Source organism: Budorcas taxicolor, chromosome 1, assembly GCF_023091745.1.
Source record: "Budorcas taxicolor isolate Tak-1 chromosome 1, Takin1.1, whole genome shotgun sequence".
Taxonomy (NCBI): Eukaryota; Metazoa; Chordata; class Mammalia; order Artiodactyla; family Bovidae; genus Budorcas; species Budorcas taxicolor.
In genome coordinates, this window is record NC_068910.1 from 158,966,116 (window position 1) to 158,993,112 (window position 26,997).

The 26,997-nt window shown below is 34.7% G+C and overlaps 1 protein-coding gene across 1 annotated transcript in view; it reads right to left on the reverse strand.

Annotated features, from left to right (window-relative positions):
• ECT2 (epithelial cell transforming 2) overlaps positions 1-26,038 on the reverse strand; it is a 50,991-nt gene extending 24,953 nt beyond the window's left edge. Inside the window, exons 1-13 of the mRNA XM_052641564.1 lie at positions 25,909-26,038; positions 25,205-25,284; positions 25,004-25,096; positions 23,303-23,485; positions 21,875-21,964; positions 20,638-20,745; positions 19,650-19,723; positions 18,809-18,939; positions 18,553-18,668; positions 18,396-18,458; positions 16,561-16,783; positions 14,014-14,150; positions 7,797-7,916 (exon numbers count right to left, since the gene is read on the reverse strand). Of these exons, the coding sequence (XP_052497524.1) occupies positions 7,797-7,916; positions 14,014-14,150; positions 16,561-16,783; positions 18,396-18,458; positions 18,553-18,668; positions 18,809-18,939; positions 19,650-19,723; positions 20,638-20,745; positions 21,875-21,964; positions 23,303-23,485; positions 25,004-25,096; positions 25,205-25,284; positions 25,909-26,038 (1,548 nt within the window). The remainder of the gene's footprint in view (positions 1-7,796; positions 7,917-14,013; positions 14,151-16,560; positions 16,784-18,395; positions 18,459-18,552; positions 18,669-18,808; positions 18,940-19,649; positions 19,724-20,637; positions 20,746-21,874; positions 21,965-23,302; positions 23,486-25,003; positions 25,097-25,204; positions 25,285-25,908) is intronic.
• Between the last annotated feature and the right edge of the window lie 959 nt (positions 26,039-26,997).

A 26,997-nucleotide genomic window follows, 5' to 3' on the forward strand; every position in this document is an offset into this window, starting at 1 on the left:
CCACCTTAATCTTTCCCAGCATCAGGGTCTTTTCAAATGAGTCCGTTCTTTACCTCAGGTGGCCAAAGTATTCGAGTTTCAGCTTCAGCATCAGTCCTTCCAATGAACACCCAGGACTGATCTCCTTTAGGATGGACTGGTTGGATCTCCTTGCAGTCCAAGGGACTCTCAAGAGTCTTCTCCAACACCATAGTTCAAAAGCATCAATTCTTTGGCACTCAGCTTTCTTTATATTCCAACTCTCAGATCCATACATGACTACTGGAAAAAACATAGCTTTGACTATATGTACCTTTGTTGGCTAACTAATGTCTCTGCTTTTTAACATGTTGTCTAGATTGGTCATAGCTTTTCTTCTAAAGAGCAACCATCTTTTAATTTCACGGCTGCAATCACCATCTGCAGTGATTTTGGAGCCCCCCAAAGTAAAGTCTGTCACTGCTTCCGTTGTTTCCCATCTAGTTGCCATAAGTGGTGGGACAGGATACCATGATTTTAGTTTTCTGAATGCTGAGTTTTAAGCCAGCTTTTTCATTCTCCTCTTTCACTTTCATCAAGAAGCTCTTTCATTCCTCTTCGCTTTCTGCCATTAGGATAGTGTCATCTGCATACCTAAGGTTATTGATATTTCTCTCCTGGCAATCTTGATTCCAGCTTGTGCTTCATCTAGCCCAGAATTTCTCATGATGTACTCTGCCTATAAGTTAAATAAGCAGGGTGACAATATAGCCTTGACATACTTCTTCCCAATTTGGAACCAGTCCACTGTTCCATGTCTGGTTCTAACTGTTGCTTCTTGACCTGTATACAGATATCTCCAGAGGCAGGTCAGGTGGTCTGGTATTCCCATCTCTTTCAGAATTTTCCACAGGTTATTGTGATCCTCATAGTCAAAGGCTTTAGTGTAGTCAATGAAGCAGAAGTAGATGTTTTTCTGGAACTCTCTTGCTTTTTTGATGATCCAGCGGATGTTGGCAATTTGGTCTCTGGTTCCTCTACCTTTTCTAAAACCATCTTGAACATCAGGAAGTTCACGGTTCACGTATTGCTGAAGCCTGGCTTGGAGAATTTTGAGCATTACTTTGCTAGCGTGTGAGATGAGTGCAGTTGTGTGTAGTTTCAATAGTCTTTGGCATTGCCTTTCTTTGGGATTGGAATGAAAACGGACCTTTTCCAGTCCTGTGGCCACTGCTGAGTTTTCCAAATTTGCTGGCATATTGAGTGCAGCACTTTCACAGCATCATCTTTCAGGATTTGAAACAGCTCTACTGGAATTCCATCACCTCCACTAGCTTTGTTCTTAGTGATGCTTCCTAAGGTCTACCTGACTTTGCATTCCAGGCTGTCTGGCTCTAGGTGAGTGATCACAGCATCATGGTCATCTGGGTCATGAAGATCTCTTTTGTATTCTTGCCACCTCTTCTCAATATTGTATATCTACATACAAAAAGATGATCTTTAAACCTTCACCTTAGCCAAAAATGAACTCAAGATAAGTAATAGATCTAACTGTAAGAGCTAAAACAATACAACTTCTAGAAGAAAACATAGGAGAAAATCTTCAAAATCTTGGGTTAGGCAAAAATTTCTTAGATATAACAGCAAAAGCACATTACATTTAAAAAAATGGATAAACAGGACTTCATCAAAATTAAAAATTTTGGTACTTCAAAAGACACCATTAAAAAAATGAAATATGCAACAATAGGCTGGGAGGAAGTATCTGCAAAACACATAGCTGATAAAGGACTTGTACCAAGAATTTACAGAGAACCTTTACAACTTGGTAAGCCAACACACAACCCAACCAAAAAATGGGCACCAGATCTAAGCACCCATTTCACAAGGATAATATACAAATGAAAAAGAAGCAGATGAAAGATGCTCAACATCATTAATCATTAGGGAAATGCAAATAAAATCATTTTATATCCTAGAATGGTTATAAAGGAAAACGTGTAAGAACCGGCAAGAATGGATAGAAATTTGAATGCTGATACATTACTATTAAGAATATAAAATGATGGAAAAACCTGATAGTTTCTCAAAATTTTTAAATGAAGACTGCCAATATAAGCCAGCAATTCTACTCGTAAGTATCTATGGAAGAGAATGAAAACACACCCAAACAAAGATCTGCAAACAATGTTCATATCAGCATGATTCATAACTGCCAAAAACTGGAAACAACGTAAGTTTCTATCAACTGGTGAATGGATAAAGAAATGCAGCATATCCTTATAATGGACTACTACCTGGCCACACAAAGGAACAAACTACTAACGTGCTAAATCACAGATGAAATTCAAAAATACACTAAGTTAAAGAAGCCAGACATAAGACACTATTTATTATATATTTATGTTTATATGGGATGTCTAGAAAAGGCAAATTTCTAAGACAGAAAGTAGATTAGTGGTTTCCTGGACCAGTGCTAGGAATGGGCATGAAGGATCTTAGTGGGTAAGATGAAGATGTCCTAATATGTACATGGTGACGGCTACATGATTTGGTGACTTTTTAAAATCACTGAATCATATATTTTTAAAAAGTATTTTTAAACTTTCTGTTTCAATTTCAAAAACAATTAATACGAAAAAATAAAACCCACACAACAGCAATCCACTCCAGTACTCTTGCCTTGAAAATCTCATGGATGCAGGAGCATAGGGTCGCAGGAGTCAGACACGACTGAGCGACTTCACTTTCACTTTTCACTTTCATGCGTTAGAGAAGGAAATGGCAACCCACTCCAGTGTTCTTGCCTTAAGAATCCCAGGGAAAGGGGAGCCTGGTGGGCTACCGTCTACGGGGTCGCACAGAGTCAGACACGACTGAAGCGACTTAGCAACAGCAGCAAATACAAGTTCCTCAATCATTTTTTAAGAATGAAAAGGGATCCTGAAACCAAATAATTTAAGAACCATTATCCTATACTCTGGGCTTCCCTTGTGGCTCAGCTGGTAAAGAATTCGCCTGCAGTGCGGGAAACCTGGGTTAGATACCTGGGTTGGGAAGATCCCCTGGAGAAGGGAAAGGCTACCCACTCCAGTATTCTGGCCTGGAGAATTCCATGGACTGTAGAGCCCATGGGGTCGCAAAGAGTCGGACACGACTGAGCAACTTTCACTTCACTTCACTTCACATCCTATACTCTGCAAATTCAGAAAAGTCAAAAGGGAAAAAATTTACTTTCAGTAGCATTAAGGTGAACTCAAGCAAAAATAATTAAACAGCCTACAGAGTCAAGAATTAAGATTTAACTATTTAAAATTGCACTTGAAAGAAACAAGAGAATAAAAGCATTATACATAAGAATAATCTTGGAACAATATAATGCAGTGAATTCTAGCACTGACTAGTCTGTTTTAAATACTGGCTCTAGAGCCTGTTAAGTGTTGTGCTCTTGGGCAAATTACTTAACCTATAAGTGCCTCAATTTTTTATTCTGAGAAATAAGTATATAAATGACTCCTATCTTATAAAGGATTAAATTAGCTAAATATTTGTATAGCACTTAGAAGAAACCCTAACAGAGAGTAGTGCTCAGTAAGTTACTATTAACTATCTTTTCCTATGTATTTAATATAAATATGGGAGATATTTAGAAAAATGTGATGTAAAAGAGAAAAACCTATAGCTCTGCAAATATAATCTAGTGGTACATTTTTAAAGTGTAAACAATTACAGGATGGCGGTATATAGTTATATGAGACCACTGCAATCAGAAAGCAAAATAATCTCTAGGCCACCTGAAAAAGTCTACTGTTTCTGGTTAACCTTTAAATCCTTAAGCCTGTTGATTAAATAAAGATCTCTGCCCTAATCACTTGGTCAGCTCAGAGACTAAGAAATAAAGAAACTAAGGCTTAGAGAAATTAGCTTGCCCCAAATCACACAGTTGTGAACCAGTATTCACACTCATGCTTGTCTGACTCCAGATTCCATGTCATTCTACTAGACCTATAGCACAGCTATCACCATTAGAAATGGGGAGTCAGGTGGGCAGGTGAGCCTCCAAGAGTATTAGTCATACTGCCGTCATTTCTTACGATGTTTCTGTGGGAATATGCTTGACTCAGTTTAGTACAGACCCTGGGACATGTCTCCTCCTTGTCCATATACAATTCTCCATAGGATGCTCCCAACATTACCTCCTGGCAGTAAGAAAGGAAAACTCTATAGTTCTAAGACATTGAGCATAGAGCTCCCAAAGCCTATTTAAAAAGTAGAGGAAGTTGTAAACAGATTGGCCTAAAAAAGTTAAGCTCTTTCTTTTCTTCCTTGCTAAGATTTCTTCTATACCATTACCATTACCATCTACTTTTACACAAAATGGGTTTCTCTTTTACTTAGCTCACTGCACAAGACACCAAATCAGCAGATTACCCAATACAAACCTGTTCCTGAAACAAGTTCAAAGTACCCTGAGACTTAACACTAAATTAACAAATAACAAAGCATAAACATAGAAAGAAAAGGTCCTCCCTCAACTCCTCTTTCTCTTTTGTTTCTTCATGCTGCTGCTGCTAAGTCACTTCAGTAGTTCCATTTAAAAGCAGGCATTTGCACATCAAGAACCAATGCTGATTAGCGCTGTAAAGGAAAAATTCACACACAGAAAAAGATGCTGATAACAATCTCAGACATCCTCATCTTAAGCTAACTATTAGCATGCTCTAAGTTGCAGACAAGAATGAGGCTAAAGGTGTACACATGATATCTAAGATGACAAAATAAATTTAACTTCCAGTCCTGATTTGGACATTTAAAAAGTAGCATGACCAATATTCAGTCAATATCTACTGACACAAATCTAACTGCCACAGAGTGGTTGTAAACACAGTGGGTAAAAAATGATTTTAATCCTTCACAAAACAACCACTCATGATTCAGACACTACTATCCCCATTTTACAGAGAAGAAAACTGAAGCAATTAAATAAAGTTAACTTACTTTGAACCCAAATCTACTTTATTCCACAGTCCAAATTTGTAACAACTATGCAATGTTATAAAATACAAATACCAGTGCTTCTTAGGAATACCATACCAATGTGATATGAAAAGCTGTACAAGTTTAAGCCATATTTACATGATTTACTCATTTACACACTAAAAGAATGTATCTTCAGCATGATAATCAAGAAGCAATATAGCATTAGTAAATTAGGACATGGAAAGAACTGAAATGTCCATGAATTAATGAATGGATAAAGAAACTGTGGTATATACAATGAAATATTAATTAGCCATGAAAAAGCCATTATGCCTTCTGTAATAACATGTACAGTCCTTGAGGGCATTATGATACATGAGATAAGTCAGAGAAAAATAAGTACTATATAATCTCACTTACATGTGGAATCTAAAAAAATCCCACAAAAAACAAACACAAAATCTCATAGGTACAGACTGGCAGTTGCCAGAGACGGGGGAAGGAGGGTGGGTAAAATGGGTAAAGGTGGTCAAAAGGCAAATTTCCAGTTATTTTACTTACTCCAGCCTGAAGATGTAATGTAGAGTATGGTGACTATAGCTAACAATGCTAATTTGTGTATCTGAAAGTTGCCAAGAAAGTAGAACTAAAAAGTTCTCATCATAAAGAAAAAAAACACAAACTATGTGTGGTGGTAGATCTTAACTAAACTTATTGTGGTGTTCATTTTGCAATACATACCCATATGAATCCATTATTGTTGTATACCTAAAACTAACACAATGTTACATGTTAATTTTATCTCGAAAAGAAAAGGGGGTTGGGAGCAAGAAAACATAAGGGTTTAGGAGAACAGACTTTGAAGTCACACAAAAAAGGGTTCAAAGTCAATGCCCAGCATTCATTAGATGACTGACTTTAGAAAAATTATTCAATCTCTGTACATAGCAGTTTCACATCTGTAAAATGTAGACAATTATGGTATCAGCTTCTTGGTAATGCTGAGTGGATGTGGCAGTACCTGACAAAGGGCAGGCTACATTTAAAAGGAGGAAAAGAAAAAAAAATGCTATGCAAAGAAAGACAAAGAAAATACAGCATAATTTTGAGACTATTTGGGTTATGAAATTATAGGTATTTTCTACTTGTTCCTTTTCTCCTTTATTTTACAAATAAATGTTTGACAGCACATATTGGTTTCGTGGTAGGAAAAAAACCACAGGCTTTAATATTTTAAATGCATGACAAACCTGAAATTAGCTAAAGAACAACTACTACTTGAAATATTGGTACTCCAAGTTTGTAGAAGAAGCTTAAAAATTTGGGTTACACATTAGAAAACTAAAGGGTAACAATCGTTTTCAAAGCTCCAGTGACTCACTAGTGAAGGAAACATAAAAGCAGACACAGATATAGAGTACAACTAATGGCTGCCCTTGGGGAGACAGAAGTGAGAAGGGCATACAGCAACAGTGAGGGCACACAGGGTTATTATCAGATTATATGAAATCATCTATGCAAACTTTTCAAAATTGTAAAGCAACATAGAATTTAAATGATCGTTTATTCAGTAAAAAAAAAAAAAATTATTATCAACAAAAAAAGGTCCAGTGAATCAGAGAACAAAATTTGCCAAACTGAGATTATGATTCTGTACACATAGAAAGTTTATAACATTTTACATTAGATGGGCATTTGCATGCCCAGAATGGCTACATGACTGACACCAAGTGATCTACAAATTAGCAAGTAAAACACCAAGATGAAAATCTGCTTGCCATTCTACTCTATCTTTATACCTCTCAATGTTTCTCATGAGGGAAAAAAAAAAGACCATTCCAAGAAGACTTTACTCTTCAAATATTCAGAATCCTAACTGGAAATAGGGATAAACTAGCTTGAGATTCCATAGCTTTTTAATCTTTTAAGAAAAGACTCCTTCAAACTTACTTGTAAATCTAGAAACAGGTGAAATATGATCAAGGATTTTGAAAAAATACAAATTATAAGCATTAGATAAACTGCATTTTTATTAACTTACAGATCTTTCATATTTTTGTCTACAACATGCACTAAAATAAAAAGTAAGTTAATGTATTTGTTTGAAAACATTCTATAACTCAGACTGATCATTTTATTGTAACACGGAGTAAACATCAGAGAAAAGATAAGTTAGCAATAATACTGTGCCTCAAATAAACCTCACTGGCTATGATACTGCCGCAAAGCTGTTATAAACATCAAAAACAGATTGTTCTGAGAAGAAAAATGATCAGTTGTGCTCAGGCATCATATATGAAGAGGAAATAAAGCTAAATTACTTTTAAGAGTTCATCTAAATCTTTCCCCAAATTACTTTACTATGAGAGATTGATACCTGGAATCCAGGGATCCTTCAACAAAGGAAAATTATTATAAAATAAATAGACAGCATTGTCTTTTACAGTTTTGGCATTTATCTGACTATATACATAGAGAGAGAGAGAGGAATGAATGAAATGATCTCTAACCCGTTCCAACTTCCATTTTTTAAACAAACCAAACAAAAACATACAACCCAAGATGAATAGCGTAGAAAAACAAGAAAAATAGTACTAGCAAACACATTATCTTAATAGAAAAGACTTTATAAGGTCTAAAGTCTTTGTTTTCAAATTAATCAAAGTAAAAACACAGGTAGCAGGAAAGAACCATTAATAAGGTGCTAGAGCAAAGAGGCAAATGATTCAAAGGAATAAATGAGGGTTAAAAAGTTTTAAATACAAAATTTATTTAGCTAACTAGAAGTACATGAAAAATCACAGGAAATATACATAATCTAAAAAGAATTACTACCACACTAACATATACAAATTTACCTTTATCTTAGTATGCACATCAAAGATATCTGGAATACTACCAAAAATAGTCTTAATTTCTTCTGGTGCAAGGATAGGCCCACCTCGTTGTCCTTCCTCTTCCAGTGGCACTTGAAATAACTACAGGGAAAAACAAGACTAGATTAGGTAAACTGGAAGAAGAAAAGAATTTTTAAAAATCTAATATACATACAGTGATAAAAGATAAGATATTAATGGAAAAGAAAAATATTTCTTCCTAACCTAAATTTGAGACCTTTTCTAATAACATTTTCTAGTCTATTTTATCCTAATGATTTACACATCTGTGTGTGTATATATATACATAATCTGGTAACAAAATATTAATTAGAATCTAGTAAAAGTTTATCACAGTCCTACAAATCATTAAAATTGTTAGTGTGATACAGAGTAATTTCTACTTTTTTAATTCAAGTTACTAAGGAAGAAAGCAATAAGGAATCATACTCTTAATATAGGTACTAAATATTTTGAACTGATAGCAAAAAAAACTTGGTTTAGGGGAAAAAGACTGGTTTTGAAGCTAGAAGACCTGTCTGTATCCATGCTGCTGCTTCTATCAATCTTAAAAAAATGCTCCTACAACTAGTTAAGTGAATTTAGCAAGGTCTTAGGATACAAGGTCAGCACGCACATGCATGCATGCACACACACATGCATGCAGGCACGCTGAAAAAAAATATTTCTATAAACCAGTATTGTACAAACTGAAACCGAAAGTTAAAAAGCAGTATCATTTACAATAAAAAACTAAAATGCTTAAGTATAAATAGAATAAATCACGTACATGATGCCGAAAACTATAGAATGTTGATGAAAGAAATCAAAGAAGACCTAAATAAATGAAGACATATGGTCATGGATTGAAAGATTCAACACAGTAAAAATGTCAACTGTCTCCCACCCCCGAATTGACATAAGGATTTACCCTAATGCCTATCAAAAATGCCAGGACTTTTCATAAAGAAAATCTGATTCTAAAGATTCATATGGAAGGGCAAACAGCTTCTTACTATCAAGCTCCAGTATTCAAGATTGCACAACACTGGTGAAGAGAGAAACATTCAAGATCAACAGAACAGAATATAGACTCTAGAAACAAATCCATGCAAATTTTTTGACAAAGGTGAAAAAGCAATTTAGTGCAGGAAGGCTAGTTGTCCAACACATGGTACTAAAACACCATTTGCCATAGGCAAAACAAATGAACCTCAGCCTAAATATAATCTTTATACAAAAATTAACTCAAAATTAATCATAGACCTAAAGAAAAAACCCACAACTATGAAATATTTAGAAGAAAACTTAGGAGAAAACCTTGTGACTTAGGCTTATGTAAAGAGTATTTAAATATGAAATCTAAAGCATGATGTATAAAAGAAAAAAACTGATAAACTAGACTTTATCAAAACTAAAAACAACTCAGCAAAAAACTTACAACAAGAAAACATGTTATAGAACAGGAAAAAAATGTCTGCAAATCACATTATCTAACAAAGAACTATATTCAAAATATATAAAGAATTCTCAAAACTCTGGAAAGAAAACAGTCCAATTAAAAACAAGTAAAATCTTCAGTTATTTCAATTAAAACAAAATATACAGATATCAAATAAGGACAAAGATGTTCAGTATCACTAGTCTTTTTGAAATGTAAATTAAAACCAGGATGAGATAATACTACACACGTTTGAATGGCTAAAATAAAAAACACTGGTAACATAAAGCAATGGTGAGGATGTGAGCAACTGGAACTTTTACATGTTGCTGATTGAAGAGCAAAATTGTACAGCCCCTCTGCAAAAACGCTTGATGGTAAATGGCAATCCACTCCAGTATTCTTGCCTGGAAAATCCCATGGACGGCGGAGCCTGGTAGGCTACCGTCCCGGGAGTCGCAAAGAGTCAGACACGACTGAGCGACTTCACTTTCATTTTGAAATCAAGCATTACTTACCATATGATCCAGCAGTATCACTCCTAGGTGTTTACCCAAGAGAAATGAAAATTTATGTCCATATAAAACTTGTACACAAATGTCTGTAACCGCTCTGTTGATAACCACTCAAAACTGGAAACAACCCAAATGTCCTCCTTTTAATAAGCCAATAGATAAACTGTGGTACATCCATACAGTGGTATACTAGCCACCAAAAGGATCAAACTATTTATACACACAAGGTATATAAAACCCAAAGGAACAGGTTGTATACTATGACTCTATTTTATGACATTAAAAAAAAAATTATAGTAACAAAGAAGAGATTAGTGATTACCAGAAGTTGGAATGAGAAAAAGGTATGACATAAAGGAACAGAAACAGAAGTTTGGGGGAGAGATAGAAATGTTAAATGTATCAAAGAGTCAATTTTACTTCATAATTAAAATTTTAGTAAAAATAATAATGTATTATTGAGTTAACATAGGTAGAAGTAAAATGAAAATGGCACAAAGGCCAGGATGGGATTAATGAAAGGAAGGAGGGAGGGAGAGAGAGAGGAAGAAAATAAAGAACACTGTAAATAGTAAGAAACTTGTTCTTACAACAAAAAACACATACGTATATTCAGGCCTTCCATTTTTGCAAGTATGGTGAGCACCTACTTGCTGAAAACAAAATAATGAAGTAAGAAAAACTTCTGCCTAAATACATCAACAAGCTGACAAGAAAGTGATGTATCTTCAGAGGCCAAAATCTAAGTGAAAGTAGAAAGCTGAGTACTAAACCAACCTTTTTCCCAAAGACATCTGCCTAAATCAATGAAAGTTAAGCATCACCTATAAAAGCCTCAGTGAGAACAGAAGACCCATACAAAACCTAAATTCCAACATATTAACAACTTCCAGTAAAGTTAGAAGTATGTTTAACCAATGACCCAGAAATTCCAGATTTCTGCCCACAATATATTCTCAAGCAGCCATGAGTAAGAACACTCACAGAAGCACTACTAGTAACAGTAAAAACAAACAGCAATGAAAACACCAAAACAAATTCCAATGTCTACTAAAAATAAAAGTTAATTAGGTGGATATAATCATACAGGAAAATGAATTACTGCCACATGCAATGACACAGATGTATCTTAAGAACATTTCTATCAAGTGAAAAAAGCAATTCACTAAAAAATATATACTGTTACATTTAGACAGTTTGATTTTATACATATATATGATAGATCTATCAGGAAAATGGTAAGCACAAAACTCCAGGTAATGGTTATCTATGAGAGAGGGAAAGGAAACTAGATTGGGGAAAAATGTAATAGAAGATGCAAAGATATCTATAACCATTTATAAGCATTCCTTTATATAGTCAACATTTCATTAAATAGCCTAAACAAAAATATTCAGACCATCAAAACACATCAAGATTAAAACTTCTCAGTACTCTTAAGACACAATATCTTAAAATATTTTTACTGTGTTTTAACCCCACATATAAAATTAGTTAGCTAAAAACTCTGATTCTACCTTTCCAATATATCTCAAATCTATCCTCTTTTCATTCTCACTGATACTATTCTAAGAAGTTTAGTTTATTAAAATCTCTAACCAAGAGTGCTGAAATAATCTTCAAATCGATCTCACCTCCACGATTTCTTTCTCCTTCAATACCTCCTTCAAAGTGAACCAAATGACTTTCTAAAATACAAGTCAAATGTTACCATCTTTCCCTTCCTATCAAAAATTCTTTAACAACAAATGACCTACCACACTGACCCCAGTCTGGGGCAAGATATCTTATCTCAACTCTTACTATATTCACACCCTAAACTCTACCCTTAGTTCAGTTCAGTTCAGTAGGTCACCTGTCTCCAGCTCTTTGCAACCCCATGGACTGCAGCATGCCAGGCTTCCCCGTCCATGACCAACACCCAGAGCTTGCTCATATTCACGTCCATTGAGTCGGTGATGCCATCCAACCATCTCATCCTGTGTCGCCCCTCTCGTCCTGCCTTCACTCTTTCCCAGCATCAGGGTCTTTCCTAATGAGTCAGCTCTTCACGTGGGGTGGCCAAAGTATTGGTGTTTCAGCTCCTTCCTACCCTTAACCCACCCTCAACTCAAAATCCCCTGGACTATTCTGTAATACCAGGAAGGATTAGTCTTTCGTACTGTTGGAATAATCTCAAATACACTTCCCACCCATATTCTTTGCATGCACTAATCATAATCATGCTTTAAAACTCATTTCAATTTGCATCTTCGGTATACTTTTTCAGTGTTCAACCATTGAAAATTCCAGCCCAACACCTTCCCTAAACTGGAAGAGGAGCAAAATTCTCACCCCACATATCGCCAAATACCGTAACTAAACCTCTCTCATGAGGTTCGAAACTTTCCATTTGGTTATAATTAGGTGTGTATGTTTTAACTCCTATTCCAGTCTAAGTTCCTTTAAAACAGGAATCCTCTTTAACACCTTATATTAATAGTCACCTAAGTATTACATGGAAAAAATCAAGAAGCTACACTTAATTTTGGAGGTTAAGTAAAAATTAAGCTATTCCAAATTCAAATTTAAAAAAAAATTTGTAGGACACATTAGTAGGACACATTGTAGGACACATTAGTCCTACAACAAGCTTAAAGAGAACACTATAATGAATGTGGCCCATGGAGGTTTAAGTAAACTTAGGTGAATTTATACTAAGCACAGAAGTGTGGAAGTTTGTCTACAATGTAATAATTACAAGTGCTTTTTAAAAAGAAGTTTTAGTGCATGTAATTGATATGCAGGTTAAAATTTGAAACTCCAGGGCATTTACATGGCCTGAAAGGATTTACATTTCTAGGTTATAAATGCTACCAAAGTACATGAACAGTATATGCCAAAGGGATTTTCTGCTCCTCAACCACATTTTGGCTGACTATAAACACTTCAACAGGAAACTCATCTAGGATGGCTTCCCTTGAGGAAGAACAGAACTGACTTAAAACAGGTTTAGTTTAGTACAGCAGAGGGCCTCATAAAACCCTGACTACTGCTAAACAAATCAACTATGAAGAATAACCTTTCCATGAATACCAAGAAAAAAGTTTTTCATTTCTTATTCATGCATCTTATCAATGGTACAAGCAACTAAAGGCCATTATATTGGACCTTAATGAACAATATTAATAATTAAAATAGAATTAAAAATTAAACCCAAATAAGAAACTCCCTATCATTTTCTATTCAAAATTAAGCTATGTGGTATCAACTTTATTTTCCTGACAAATTATCTTCTTCATTACCACAAACAAATTTATTCCTTCTTTCTACAGATTCCAAAATAATGTCCTATCATTATGCTTTGCAGAACCCTGAATTTTTATTTATTCCTTAATATCTTCCTTGCTCTCATCCTACAAGGATTTCTTAGAATTGTTTTTCTTCAGAAATAACTTCATAGTACATTTTAATAGTAGTAAGCAATGAGTCAACATTTGACTACTGCAAAATTTTAGAAAAGGACACATTAAAGGATAACTTTTAAAAAATTACTATGGCAGAAACCAACACAATATAGCAAAGCAATTAACCTCCAATTAAAAATAAACTTAAAAAATAAAAATTTACTGACAAATATGTTGTTATGCTTCATCGCTGTTTTTCCATATATCAGTTCAGTTCAATTCAGTTGCTCAGTTGTGTCCGACTCTTTGCGACCCCATGAATCGCAGCACACCAGGCCTCCCTGTCCATCACCAACTCCCAGAGTTCACTCAAACTCATATCCATTGAGTCGGTGATGCCTTCCAGCCATCTCATCCTCTGTCGTCCCCTTCTCCTCCTGCCCCCAATCCCTCCCAGCATCAGGGTCTTTTCCAATGAGTCATAGATAAACAGTAGTAAATAAAGCAATGACTCTTGAATACACACTATCATAAAAAGCTACCACTTCCAAATGTAAATGCAGTATCCTGACATGGAAGCTGCAAAATTGTGAATTAAATTCAGTCTCCTCTAAGACTGTCTATTGAGGATCCTTCTCTTTTTAAAGTCACTATTAAAAAAAAAAAAAAAAAAAGCTATTTCTGCATGAAAAAAAAAGCTACTTTTAAATGGCATTTCCCTAACAGCAGTTTCTGTCATAGATTTTCAATATCTATGTTTAAATTCTATGCTTATACAATTCTCTTACAAAAAATAACACATTTCTTTGTTTTTACTTATGAACGGTGAAACAGAGATCATTTTTCCAAATTCTTACCTGAATAATTGTGGCCAATATGTTTACATAATTACTTTCAGTCTGATAGAGCTCTTTTGCAACTTGCCACCTGGCTGACTGCTTTGAAGGAACTGGAGTAGAATTCTTAGTAGACTTAGTACAAGACTTTGGTGTTTCTAAAGGAAAAAGGAGGAAAGATTTAAAATGGAAGCCAGATATAAGCACCAAACACTGTACAGATTTAACCAAAAAAAAAAAGAGAGAGCGCGCGAAGGGTATCTATTCTTATAAATATACCACCATATATATTTTCATTAAAGTAGAGTTTCATCCTAGAATAAGGCCAGAAAAGAATAATTGTCATGTACTCTTCAAAAACGTCAAGATCATTAAAAAACAAAGAAATACCGAAAAGAAGAACTGTTCCAGATAAGAAGAGACTAAAGAAAGATAACACAATTTATAATCCTGGATTGAATTTTAACTCAGAAAAACCTTTTTGCTTTTGCCAAATAGCATGGTAGGATATTAGTGGAACAACTAGTAAAATCTGAAGGTCTATAGAGTAGATCAATGTTAAATGTTAATTTCCTAATTACAATTAACCTAATTAGACTCACTCCTCCATATTCAAAGCAAACTGACCATTTCCAAAAAACTCATTCTGTATGCTGTTACAAGTATTCTTGCTCCTCTTGTAATAAATCTCAAATCCAGCTCAGCTTTCTACACCTATCTGAAACTGACTTTTAATTCCTTCCATGAAAATTTAGTGACTACCTGTTCTATACTAAGGGCTTGCCTGGTGGCTCAGTGATAAAGAACCCAGCTGCCAGAGCAGGAGATTCGGGTTCAATCCCTGGGTTGAGAAGATCCCCTGGAGAGGGAAATGGCAACCCACTCCAGTATTCTTGCCTAGGAGGTCCCATGGACAGAGGAGCCTGGTGGGCTATAGTACATGGGGTCCCAAAAGAGTCACACATGACTTTGGGACTAAACAACAACTCTATTCCAGGCACTGGGAATAAAGCAGAGAAGACAGACAAGGTACTTATTCTCTTCAAGTTTACATGCTGGGGCAGAGAATAAAACAATAAAGGAGTAAACAAACAATTTCTAACAGTGGTAACTACTACTGAAGATGACAACCCACAGTCAGGTTGGTAGGAAGGAGTAGTGGGACAGGGCCTTACCTTTACAGAGAACCCGGTAAGACTTCTTTAAAATAGGGAGAGCAAGTATAAAGTTCCCGAGGTATGGTTTTAACAGTAGAAAAATCTGAAGAATAACAGACACTGTGACTAATACCCAGAGAGCATTAGTGGAGGACAGTAGCACATGACAGGAGAAGCAACTGAGGAAGGGTTACCCAGGAACCTGAAGCTGTGGCAATACAGAGCTTACTGTCTGTGCAGAGAACAGCATGTGCTAATTTACATGTTTTTAGAGACCTCTCTAAGTGCTGAATGTAGAAAGGCAAAGATGAATATAGGGAGACCATCTAAAGGACCATTGCAATTATCTAAGAGAGACCATTTATAAAGAAAAGGTTGATAAAGGAAGGGTAGCAAAGGAATAGAGATTGAATCAAGATTTCTAATGTGATTATGTGAAGAACAGCTTGTGTATTAGACATGAACAAGGAGGTGTGAAGAATACAGTTGAACAGGAAAAACCTCAAATTTGGGCATCATCAGCTATAGAAAGAAAAGCCATAGAATTAAATGAGATCACTTAGGAAGAATTCAATGGAAAAGAAATGACTAAGGAATAACATTCCACATTTAGAGTTGGAAAGGTAAGTTAGGCCAAGGAGAAAGACAAATGAGTGATATACAAAAGCCAAAATTTAAAAATGTGTCCAGGAAGGAGTAGCTGCTCATGTGCTGAATGCTGTTGACTATACAAAAACTGTCAGGCTCCCCAGCAAGAGCACTGAAATTCAACTGGAATGAACTGAAGACAGTAAAAAGAAAGGAAATGAGACAATGGATCAAGATAAATCCTTCAAGAGTAGTTATATGAAAGGGAAGAGAGAACTAGGATAGTCAGTGGAGAGTATTATGAAGTCAAGGGAAGGTTTTGATTATTTCATAAATTAGAAAACAACATATTTGTGTGCAGACTGAAAAAAAAAAAAAAAAGAGGGGAAAAAACTGAAGATCAAGGTACAAGAACTAATTATATGCAGCTTCCTGTATCAGCTGATAAACAAAGTAAGTTCACCTTTTTCTGACTTCATTGTACCTATTTTCTCCATTATTCATGTAACATCTCCTGTGATTCTTTGTGTTAACAATCTGCTCTCTGAACAGCTCTATCACTTTCTAGCTGTGTGACTCTAGACAAGTTTTACTTCTCTAATCTCAGTACAGTCATCTGTAAAACAGGAGCAATAAAACTTATCTTATAAACACACAAAACATACAAACACTTAGCACATAGCATGCAATTGTTAAATCTAAGCATTTCCATGTGCCTCTTCTCCTCAGCTAGAACAAAGGCCAGTCACTGTCGTACGGATTTATCTACATTCTAATAATTATTCTATTCCACTAAATTTAAAGATTTAAAAATGTGAATTACCTCCATAGTTAATGCTAGATTCTGGTGTGTTGGAGATATCTAGGAGTGACCCTATAGAAAGGGAATGTTCAGCTGATGGGCGCTTACGGGGAGGGAAAGGTGACAAGTCTGCCTCTCTTGAAAGCTGAGCAAGTGTCTCTTTTAAACGACGTCTTTTGCGATTGCTGTTTGGGGTATTTAGAGAAAGCAGTGACACTGATTTCTTGAGCTCAGGTGTATTAGCCTGCAATCAAAAGCACAAAAGCTCAATTTTACTTCTGTGGTTCTTTACTGAGACAAGAACAAAAGAAAAACACACTTAAGAATCTGATAAAATCTGGGTTTTGCACAATAATTTTACAACTACACATTTTTCCACATAATTTGGCTGCTTCATAAAACATAATAATCAAAGGACTATTGTAATTGTCTAACCACTAACACCTAATTCTTTTTCTCCACAGTAATATTACCATTACATATTTGCCTATAAGCTTGTTTATAATCTACTCTCCATTAGACCATAAATTCCGGGGAGGCAGGGACCATTCGTTCATATTTTGTTCAGTGTATCTCTGGCAGTTAGCACAGTGCCTGGATACAGTGCTCTTCAATATTTCTCAAATACCACTTGATTTTTTTTTTAAACTGTACTGTCTTTAAAAATGCATTGACAAAAAGAAAAAAGAAAAAAAATGCATTGACGATGTTGCACAAGGGCTTTCACGAATTGAGGTGAGCAGGGGCTTCTCGCTGCAGTGGCTTCTCTTGTGGCATAGCACAGGCTCTAGGCTTGTGAGATTCAGTAGTTGTAGCACATGAGCTTAGCTCCCCCACAGCATGTGGAATCCTTCCGGACCAGAGATCAAATACATGTTCCCTGAATTGGCAGGCGGGTTCTTAAGCACTGGAATGCCAGGGAAGTCCTACCACTAGATTTTTTTCAGAGTTCTCTCTTGCAATCTGAGGCATATTTTTTAAACTTTAGGCTCAGAAACTTATATTGAGAATAAGGGCCCAAAGAGAACACAACAGAGTATATATTTAGATTTTATACTTCCCCTTCAACATTCCATTCAAAATTATTAAATCCCAAACTGAAGTAAATTTTCCCTTGAAGCCTGCTTCTATATTTTTCTGTCACATTCTGGTGAACAACACCATTTTCACCAAGATCCAGCAATAAATTTTCCTTGCCTATAATTCCTTCTACTACAGTCATTTTTTTAAATGACATCTCTCCCTATTCTTCAGTTGCTCCAATACTTACAGGACAAATCAAAATGCTTTAACATACTAAAAACTTGATTCTGCCTATTTAGTCAGCTTTATCTGTTGGCCTTCTTTCCCACACTCTTTTCTGAAGCCATACTTTTAATGTACTTTTAAGCTTTCATACCCTCTCCCACCTGCTGTCTAACATGAATTTCCTTACTAAGTTAGCCAAGGAAGATGGCTCAGCATTTATTTGCTCTTTTCAATCGTTCCTGAGTCTCTGAGTTAGTGGTTAGAATACATACATTGCTCAATTATGGCACATTTCATTGTGTACTGTAATTTGTATGCACATCTCTCGTTCCTTTAAGGTTCTAAGTTTTTGAAGATAGGGATGTTATGGTTTATAATGGTATCACCAAGAATTAGCACAGAATGACATAGATTAAAATAAGATTCAATACATTAAATCTCCATAGACTATCCCTCAATATCCAACTGTTTAATTATTCTGACATTCCTAAACATGACAAAAAAACATGATCTATGTGCTAATTATCCTAGGTTCTTTTGGATAAAAAAGTGTCATCTTCATACAATCAAGCTCACAGAACAAATGAAAAAAGGGACAAACAGCATACCTTTTCATATAAATACATAGTTTCTCCAGCTCGGGCATCCATTTGAATGCTTCCCCAGAACCACTAGTGGAAAGAAGACTTTAATTAAGAATTTATCTCATCAGAAAAGCTATTACTAATGTTTTTTAAAAGCCACTCTTATTTTACAATTACTTGCCTCTTGTTTCACAACATAAAGTTTCTTTGAAGGTTCAAATGGAAGTTCTTTTACTATATTCTCTTCAACTATAAGGTGAGTGCATCTTTCATCTCCAACTGGTAAATAGTTTCCTCCTAAAGAGGAAAGCATACAAGCATACATAAGACCAGCTGTTTATCCCCAGGCCCAAATTTTTTAAAGAGACATATTCTCGAGGAAGTGATTAGGAGTAGGGAATAAAATATGTTAGCTTTTAAATTATGCTGAATTCTACCTTGCATTTTAGTCATTTCTTCCATATTGGTTTTCTCTTCATCCGAAAAACCCAGGAAACTTAAAATGCAATCTTGAAATGGAGGAACTTTAAATTCATTTCTAAAGTCATCAACTGATGCACAGAAGTCCCTAAAAACAAAGTACACTCTTCTAAAACCAGCTTAACTGAAATTCAATATAGGTGAAGCAGATCAATTTATAAATCTACAGTAACTTTCAAGGTTTTAGCATAATCCATTTATTGAAAATATTTTACATTAGGTCCTGAAATGTTCATTAAAATTATAGCTAAAAAAAAAACTGATGTGTCCTCAGTCATCCCAGAAGTAACTTCCCACACAGTTTAATCACAGGTAATTGTTAAAGATGCAAATATCTGCTCTGTACATGAAATTTTATATGTATTACAGGGGTTCTACAGTTTCATAAAATCTTAAGTAATAATCAAGTACATGAGCAAGGAATTGTGAGACTGGAAAGCTTAACAAGGTTATGAAATGCAATTACCACTTAAAATGTAACCAGACAAACGTAAGAAAAAATATAGCACAACCCAAACATCCAGATGCAGTAAGCTATTACCTGATAATTTTAGAATGCTTTTATTGGTTATTAAATTATTTTATAAAATAAAGTTCAAAGATATCATAGATGTCTTTCCATTTTCAATAACTATAATAATAATAAAAAAAATTTTGTTCCTCCTATACTTTATTCCCTAAGCTTCACCAAGACGGAATTAACTTTTCATATATTAATTTATGAATTTTGGGCACATGGGTTTCCTTATGACATGTGACTGATTCACATAATTAACAACTGAATTTCTAAATACTTACTGTTCATCCCGCCTTTCCCAAGCTTTATAAATCCATTCTGGTTTCATAATTGGAGTACCCAGGCTCACAGCTACCTAAAAACATAAACATTAATTATGATGCATTTTTACCTTAAATAACTGCATTCTTATAAGATATGAACAATTATAATTACATTCTTAGATCACTGCCCATCTGCTTTGTAACAAAATATAAAGAAAAATTAAAGAAAAAACTATCTTTCCATCATACAATCCAGGTTAAAATAACTTCCAAAACAAGTTCCACAAGGTCCAAGCTGTTTCATTTTATTTTAAATAAATACATCTCCCAAGTTGATTCAGTTCATCTTTATTACATTTCTATTTCTGTGTCTACTTAGAAGTATTAACACCCATGATAGCACTAAGAGTTTAAGAGAATATATCTGATTAGGTCACCAAATCTTAGATATGAATTCTAAGTATACCTCCCAGGAATTCAAGATTACCCTAAACTTACCATTTGCTACATATATACACTGATGGAGGGTGAGAACAAAGTAATAAACTCTTCAAGTGCAATCTTGAACTAAGACTTTAATCCCAATAAAAGTATTTTCTCCTGTTCTATAATTTTCACAAGTTAAATCTTGGAACTATTTTATAAGAACAAAGTTCTGCTCTAGATAAGAGAAAAATACCTACCCTCATCACCTTCTGACCCCCTTACTCACCAACGCTCATAGTAATTCTTTCCTAATATTACTCATCTAAAATGTTATTCACTTACCAACCTCCACTATCCTAATCATCTTTCAAGACCTAACTCAAGCTCCACTGCCTCCTTCAAACCTCAGGGGCCACACTCCTATGATTTAAAATTTTTTACTAAACACACATATAGCAAAAACTGAATTTCTGATCCTCAATAAATTGTGAGAGAAATAGACAAAATGAGAACACTTTCATTAAATCCATTACCAAACAATGCTATACTGAAATACACAAAAATACTAAAATTTACATACCCTGAATTTTTCTCCTTGTGTACAATTTGCCACCAAATGTGTAACTTTTGAATTAAAGTCTTTTCTAATAACTCCACCCATGTGATGAACCAATGTCACCAATCTGACCTCAAAAGAAAAAGTAAACATTGGTTTTTTTTGATTAATATAAACAAAATTTTAAACGATGTTTATAGTTCATTTAGCATATACTGATTTCTATTTATCAGGTACATGAAAGAATTTTTATAAAGTTTATGTTAAAAAAATTAAAGATTCATTTGCCTTACTGGCATAGGCAAAATCATACAGAGAGATAAGCTAGTTAAGATTAACATACAAAACTAAGTTAATTAAAGACTGGCTTTCACACAAGTGAAAAAGTAAATATATTACTTCTCAGAGGTGGGTGGTGAAGTAAAAAAGCTTGTTGCTTTGCCAGGCAAAGGGGGACACAACAGGCTTGTGTCCCAAAAAAATGTATGTCCTCAAATTACTACTTTTTAAAAGCCAGGTTGTCATCACATCAAGATTCTTCCCAGTGAATTATATTAATACCCCATTCAGTCAGTTCAGTTCAGTCACTCAGTTGTGTCTGACTCTTTGCGACCCCATAAATTGCAGCATGCCAGGCATTAGCTCCAACATAAATAATTTTACAGATCAAAGAAAGAAATTTCTATGAATTCTCCAGAGCAATGAGAATACTTTAAGACTAGATATATATAATAAAAAATGGCAATGCATAAACAAAAACTTCAAATAATATGCTAATAAAATACTTAAAAAGACAAGTTAAACAGACAGCTACGAAGTTTTTCTAATTCACAGACCAGCCACCCTAGACAAAACATTTGTTTGTTCACAAGCCTCTTCAGAGTGCTTCTTCACAAAGTTTAAGACCCCTTTCATACTCATAGTGGGCTTCCTGGTGGCTCAGACGGTAATACGTCTGTCTGTAATGCGGGAGACCCAGGTTTGATCCCTGAGTCAAGAAGATCCCCTGGAGAAGGAAATGGCAACCCACTCCAGTACTGTTGTCTGGAAAATTCCATGGATGGAGGAACCGGGTGGGCTACAGTCCATGGGGTTGCAGAGTCGGACACGACTGAGTGACTTCACTTCACTTCACGTTCACAGTAATTTCTCCTTCAATATTTTAAAAATAAAATCATGATACAACTACCAAAAAAAGGCAAATTTAAATTTATTTTTCTAGAGAAAATATTCTTTGACTAGAATGTTTTAAAATACTTACTAGTTCTTCTTTCTTCCTGAATCCAGTAAAACATAGTACTAGATTCATCATGCTGGTACAATAGAGTGGGCGACATGCAAATGGCAGAGGCTGAAGGATACAATTTTAAATCTGTGAGACTCTCTACAGAAAAAATAGAACACATCTTTCTAAACTAAACATATTTCCCTCTCTTGCCATTTAACACTCCAAACCCCAAAATATACTTGCATCTTTCAACATGCAAGAAATCGCAAGGATCAATTTCACAATAAAAGTTTCCATGATTTCCCATATCATATTTGATACACATAATCTAAACACACTTTACTACTGCCAAATAAAACATAAATATCCATACCCAAACCTTTGTTTCCAAAATGTACTTTGATACATGAGGTATTGTCTATAATAAAAGATTTCCATATACTACTGTAAATGCTTCAAATTAAAGTTAAAAGAGGTCAAAAATATTTTTCTAATAAATACTGATCATACATATACTTGAACCAAATATGATTCTAACTTTTCAGCTAAAAAATGGAGATAGTAAATAATTTAACAAATGATTTTATCTATCTATATATGAAAGAGAATGCTTAAAAACAGATATAAATTTAATTCCCACTATTGGGCAGAAATATACTTTTCCATAATCTTGGCCTTTAAAATGTTTATGTGTTTTTTAAAAACAAGACTTCTGAATCAAAACAGATAACTAAAAGATTATCATATGCTCATCATTAGTATCTATAATAAAAGAAGCACAAAGCTCCAAGCAGTTTAAAGTTACTCAGGCAAGCTTAAGAATGCCAAAACACAGCAATAAAATATGTATCACCTCTGCTACAACTTGAATGAAATGCTATTCAAAAACAAAAAGCTAAAGTAATTTCCCTAATTTATCAATAGAAACTGATAAAAATGCAATTGTGGTAGCTGTTCTATGTGGAAGAAAATTAAAGTTTATGTACTTATATATACACATCTTTGGTACTCAGGTTTAAAGCAAATTGCAGGTATTAAGATTTTGTATATACATATGATATTCTTCGGGCTTCCCAGGTGGCGCTAGTGGTGAAAAACCTGCCTGCCAATGCAGGAGATTTAAGAGACGGGAGTTTGATCCCTGGGTCAGGTTCGTTCCCTGGGTTGGGAAGATCCCCTGAAGGAGGGAGGGCAGAGAATCCCATGGTCTGGCGGGCCAAAGTCCATAGGGTTGCAAACAGTCGGACACAACTGAAGCGACTTAACACGCACGCACACACATATTATTTATGATTAAAGGACTTCTGAGTTCTACAGAAGGTAGTACTATAGAGTAGCCACTACTATTCCTATTTTAAATATTTCATATTCTCAACAATTAATGAGATTTTTCTGCAAAAAATTCATTAATAAAATTTCATTAACCTTGAAAAGTTATATTAAGCATATATTCCTTCTTACCTCTCCTTTTTCTGCACAGTTTAATACAACTGGTGGTCCAATAACTCTACAATCAGCCTTGTATAACTCATTAAAGACAGAATCCTGGAAGTCCATGACTATGAATACATTTTCAAATTCTGGAGAATCCAAACTTTTAACTTCTTCAACTGATTCCATCTTTACAAATGGCAGTTTAATTTCCTTGATTTTTTTCCATGGCATTATTAAGAAATAAAATTTATATATTATAAAATCAATTATAAATCTCTCTAAATAAGACCCCCAAATCAACTCAGTATCAACATTTTTATTTGTATATTTGTAGAAATGTAGAAACTTAAGTTTTAAATCATACAATGAGCATTATACTTAATAGTGAAGTCATATTTCTTTACTTATTTATATAAACATATCTCTACATTAAGATTTTAAATTTTGAAAATTATCATAAAGGCGTAAGTTTCTGACATGACTTGGTAGCCATTATAAAGCATCTAGTATGGATATAAAAATAGGGATGATGAATTTTTTAAGTACACATATTTTGATAGTAGGATGCCTTAGAAAGATATCCAGAGTTGCTTTTTATTCTGACTGAGAAAATGATGCCATACACATAGTTCTTCCTGCACAGATTATAGTCAGAAAAAAAGAAAAAAATACTTTGACATGTAACATCTACAGAAAGTTCAGTATATATGAGGGAAATAAGAGAAAGATAAGAAAATATGGAGGCAACTACAACTTTGTATACACAGGATTTAAAAAGACAACTTTGTAACGTACATCCATGAAAAAGAATGAAGATAGTTAAGGATCTACATGACTTGTATAAAAAGAACAGAACCATTTAAAAGAAAATTCAAATGGGGGAGTCAATATTTGGGCTTTACTTCCCAGGCTGATGTGAAGGGATGACTTGTGTATCCCAAAACTCATGTTGAAGTTCTAATCCCCTGTACCTCAGAATGTAACTATTTCAAGATATGGCCTTTCAAGATGTAATAAAGGTTAAATGAAGTCACATGGGTGGATTCTAGTCCGACTGTATTAGAGGTGGATAGGTGTCCTTGTAAGAGAGGACATCTGGACATACAAGAGAGATATGCATGCACAGAAGATGAGCCACGTGAGGATAAAGCAAGAAGGTGGCAGTCATCGACAAGCCAAGGAAAAAGGCCTCAACAGAAACTAAACCTGCTGACACCTTGATCATGGACTTTAGCCTCCCGGAAAGTGAGAAAACATATTTCTATTGTTTGAGCCGCCCAGCATATGTTATTATGGAAACCTTCACAATCTAGTATTAGCTGGTATAGGGAATTAGAGATATTTCATACAGTGAGGTAAATTACCTGATGACTGTCAAATATTGACTTGCAATTATGGAAGTAATGCAAGAATTTGGAATAAAATAAAATTATTGAGGAAAAAGTAGAGTTTAAAGTATTAGATCTTCACAAATACATAAGTGAAATGTCATTTAAATTTAACAATGCCAAATTACTCTATAAGGATTTCATTATTTATAAAACATTATAGTTTGAGGTTTCAGAAACATCCAAATTTTAAAATAAATGTCATAGTTTTCATTAATCTAGTTTCAGAGTGTTCAAAGTATACCTCACGTCTACTTTAGGCCCAATCACCATTAAGTGGACTATAGAATACAATCAAAGGAAGTGCAGCATGCCACATGCAACGAAAAGCTTGACCTACCATATTAACAATACTTTTTATTAATTTTTCATCCGATTTTCCAGGACAACTTTCTTTTATCTTTATAACAGGGACTTCCATTATGTTAATAGTCTGTGGAAAAGAGACTTAATTATGAGATTAAGAAAACTATAATTTATGCACCGATGGAAGGAAAATAGTCTCTTTAAAAAAATAAAATAAAAAGCTAAATCTCCATACCTTTAAGGCTTTTATAAGTTCTTCTTGTTTTCCAGATTCTTGAACCAGTATGACTCTTGTTTCAATCTGAGGCATTTCTTCTATTAAAATTAAAAACGTTTAAGTAAAACACTTTTATTATTCACTAACATCGAAATCAGTAGTCTCCAACCCCTTTTTGGCTAGATCTGTAATGTTTTCCATCTTTGAGATAATAACATTCCCTGAAATTAAAATGACTTAATTCCTGGCTTTTAAAAAAAATCTCATCAGGTATCATTTCAGAAGAGAAACATACTGTATTATAAACAAAGTATTCAAACATTAGCACTCTTCATAACCAAAGAAAGCATTCACCAACTTGCAGTCATCCTCTTAAATAGTGCATACAACTCTATGAAAGATACGTTAACACAATGGAAAGGGAAGAAGTGGCTCTTCACCTACCAGTCCTAAATGAATATATTCTAGCTAACAATATTGCAGCTAGATTGCCCTCACATACAGCAAAAGCAATATCCAACAAGACACCCTCTCCTTCGAAGCTGGAAAATGCCAAACAATAATAAAAAAAATCTAGTGCAATGGGTTTTTGATAACAAGTTTTTACTGAATGCCTGTACCCTAACTTAACAATATTACAGTCAAATCATAAGAAAATCGCTAGTCAGTAAGTTTAGGATTAAAAGAGTGATTTGGCATTTTAAAGCAGATAACATGTTTACCTTCAACACATGAGGCAGATCTAATACATAAGTTTTCCTTAGAAGTTTCGGCAACTTTCGAATCAAAAATGGAAGAGTCTGCCAAGCCTGTACTGCCAGTAGTGGATGCTAATGCACTATTATCAGCCATTGTTTGTTCTCTTCTATGATGGCTGAAAAAAAAATGTAAATAAAATTACAAAAAACGAACATAATTGTTAGGCAAAAACAAGCATTAACACCTACAACTTACAAGAAATATCATTACCCGTTTTTTAAAAATACTGAACTGAAGGAAGTCAATCAACTTCTGAGGCTCATTTTGCTCTTTATCTATAAAATAAAGATACTCTTACCTGACTCATAGAGATACAGTAAAATAACAATGTAACAAAAATACATTATATGTATAAAAGTACAAAAGTACAGGATATTACCAGACAGTCAAAAAGTACTCAAAATGTACTCATAAATACTATGCTACCTCCCCCTCCATACCTTTGCCCTCATCCAAACTATTTCTCTTCCTATTTTCATTTATCATGTCACCATCATCCCCTAAATAATCCCAGTCAAAAACCTGATCCATCCTTACTCTTTCATCTACCTCATTTGCCCTCCCCCAAACTGCTATCAATCCCTCAAGCATCTCTGTATCTCTGGGATCCAGCCAGTCGTTTTGTGGCCAATGCCACAATGCCCACTTGGTGAAAAACAACAGTTCCAGACAACTGTCTCTATCACCGGTTTCTTCAGAGGTCACGATCCACATGGTTTTCAGGGTATGGTTTTAAAAATAAATGTGACCATGTTACTTCCCTCCTTCAAACTTGCATGAGAAGGGCTTCTTAGACAATCAAGTTCAAATTCACCGTCCAGTTTACGCTTTCATCCTAGCCCACCTATTTAACCTCACCTCCTCTATTTCCCCAAGTCCATATGGACTGTACTGCTCCGGCCACAAAGAATTCCCCAGATTTTTGCAAACAACTTACTCCACACCTACTTGCATTTAATAGGGCTCAATTCTCCACCTAGCACGTCTTTCAACGCATCACACCACTTGACTTGTCTTCTGTGGATTTCTCCAAACTTCTCATATATAACTGG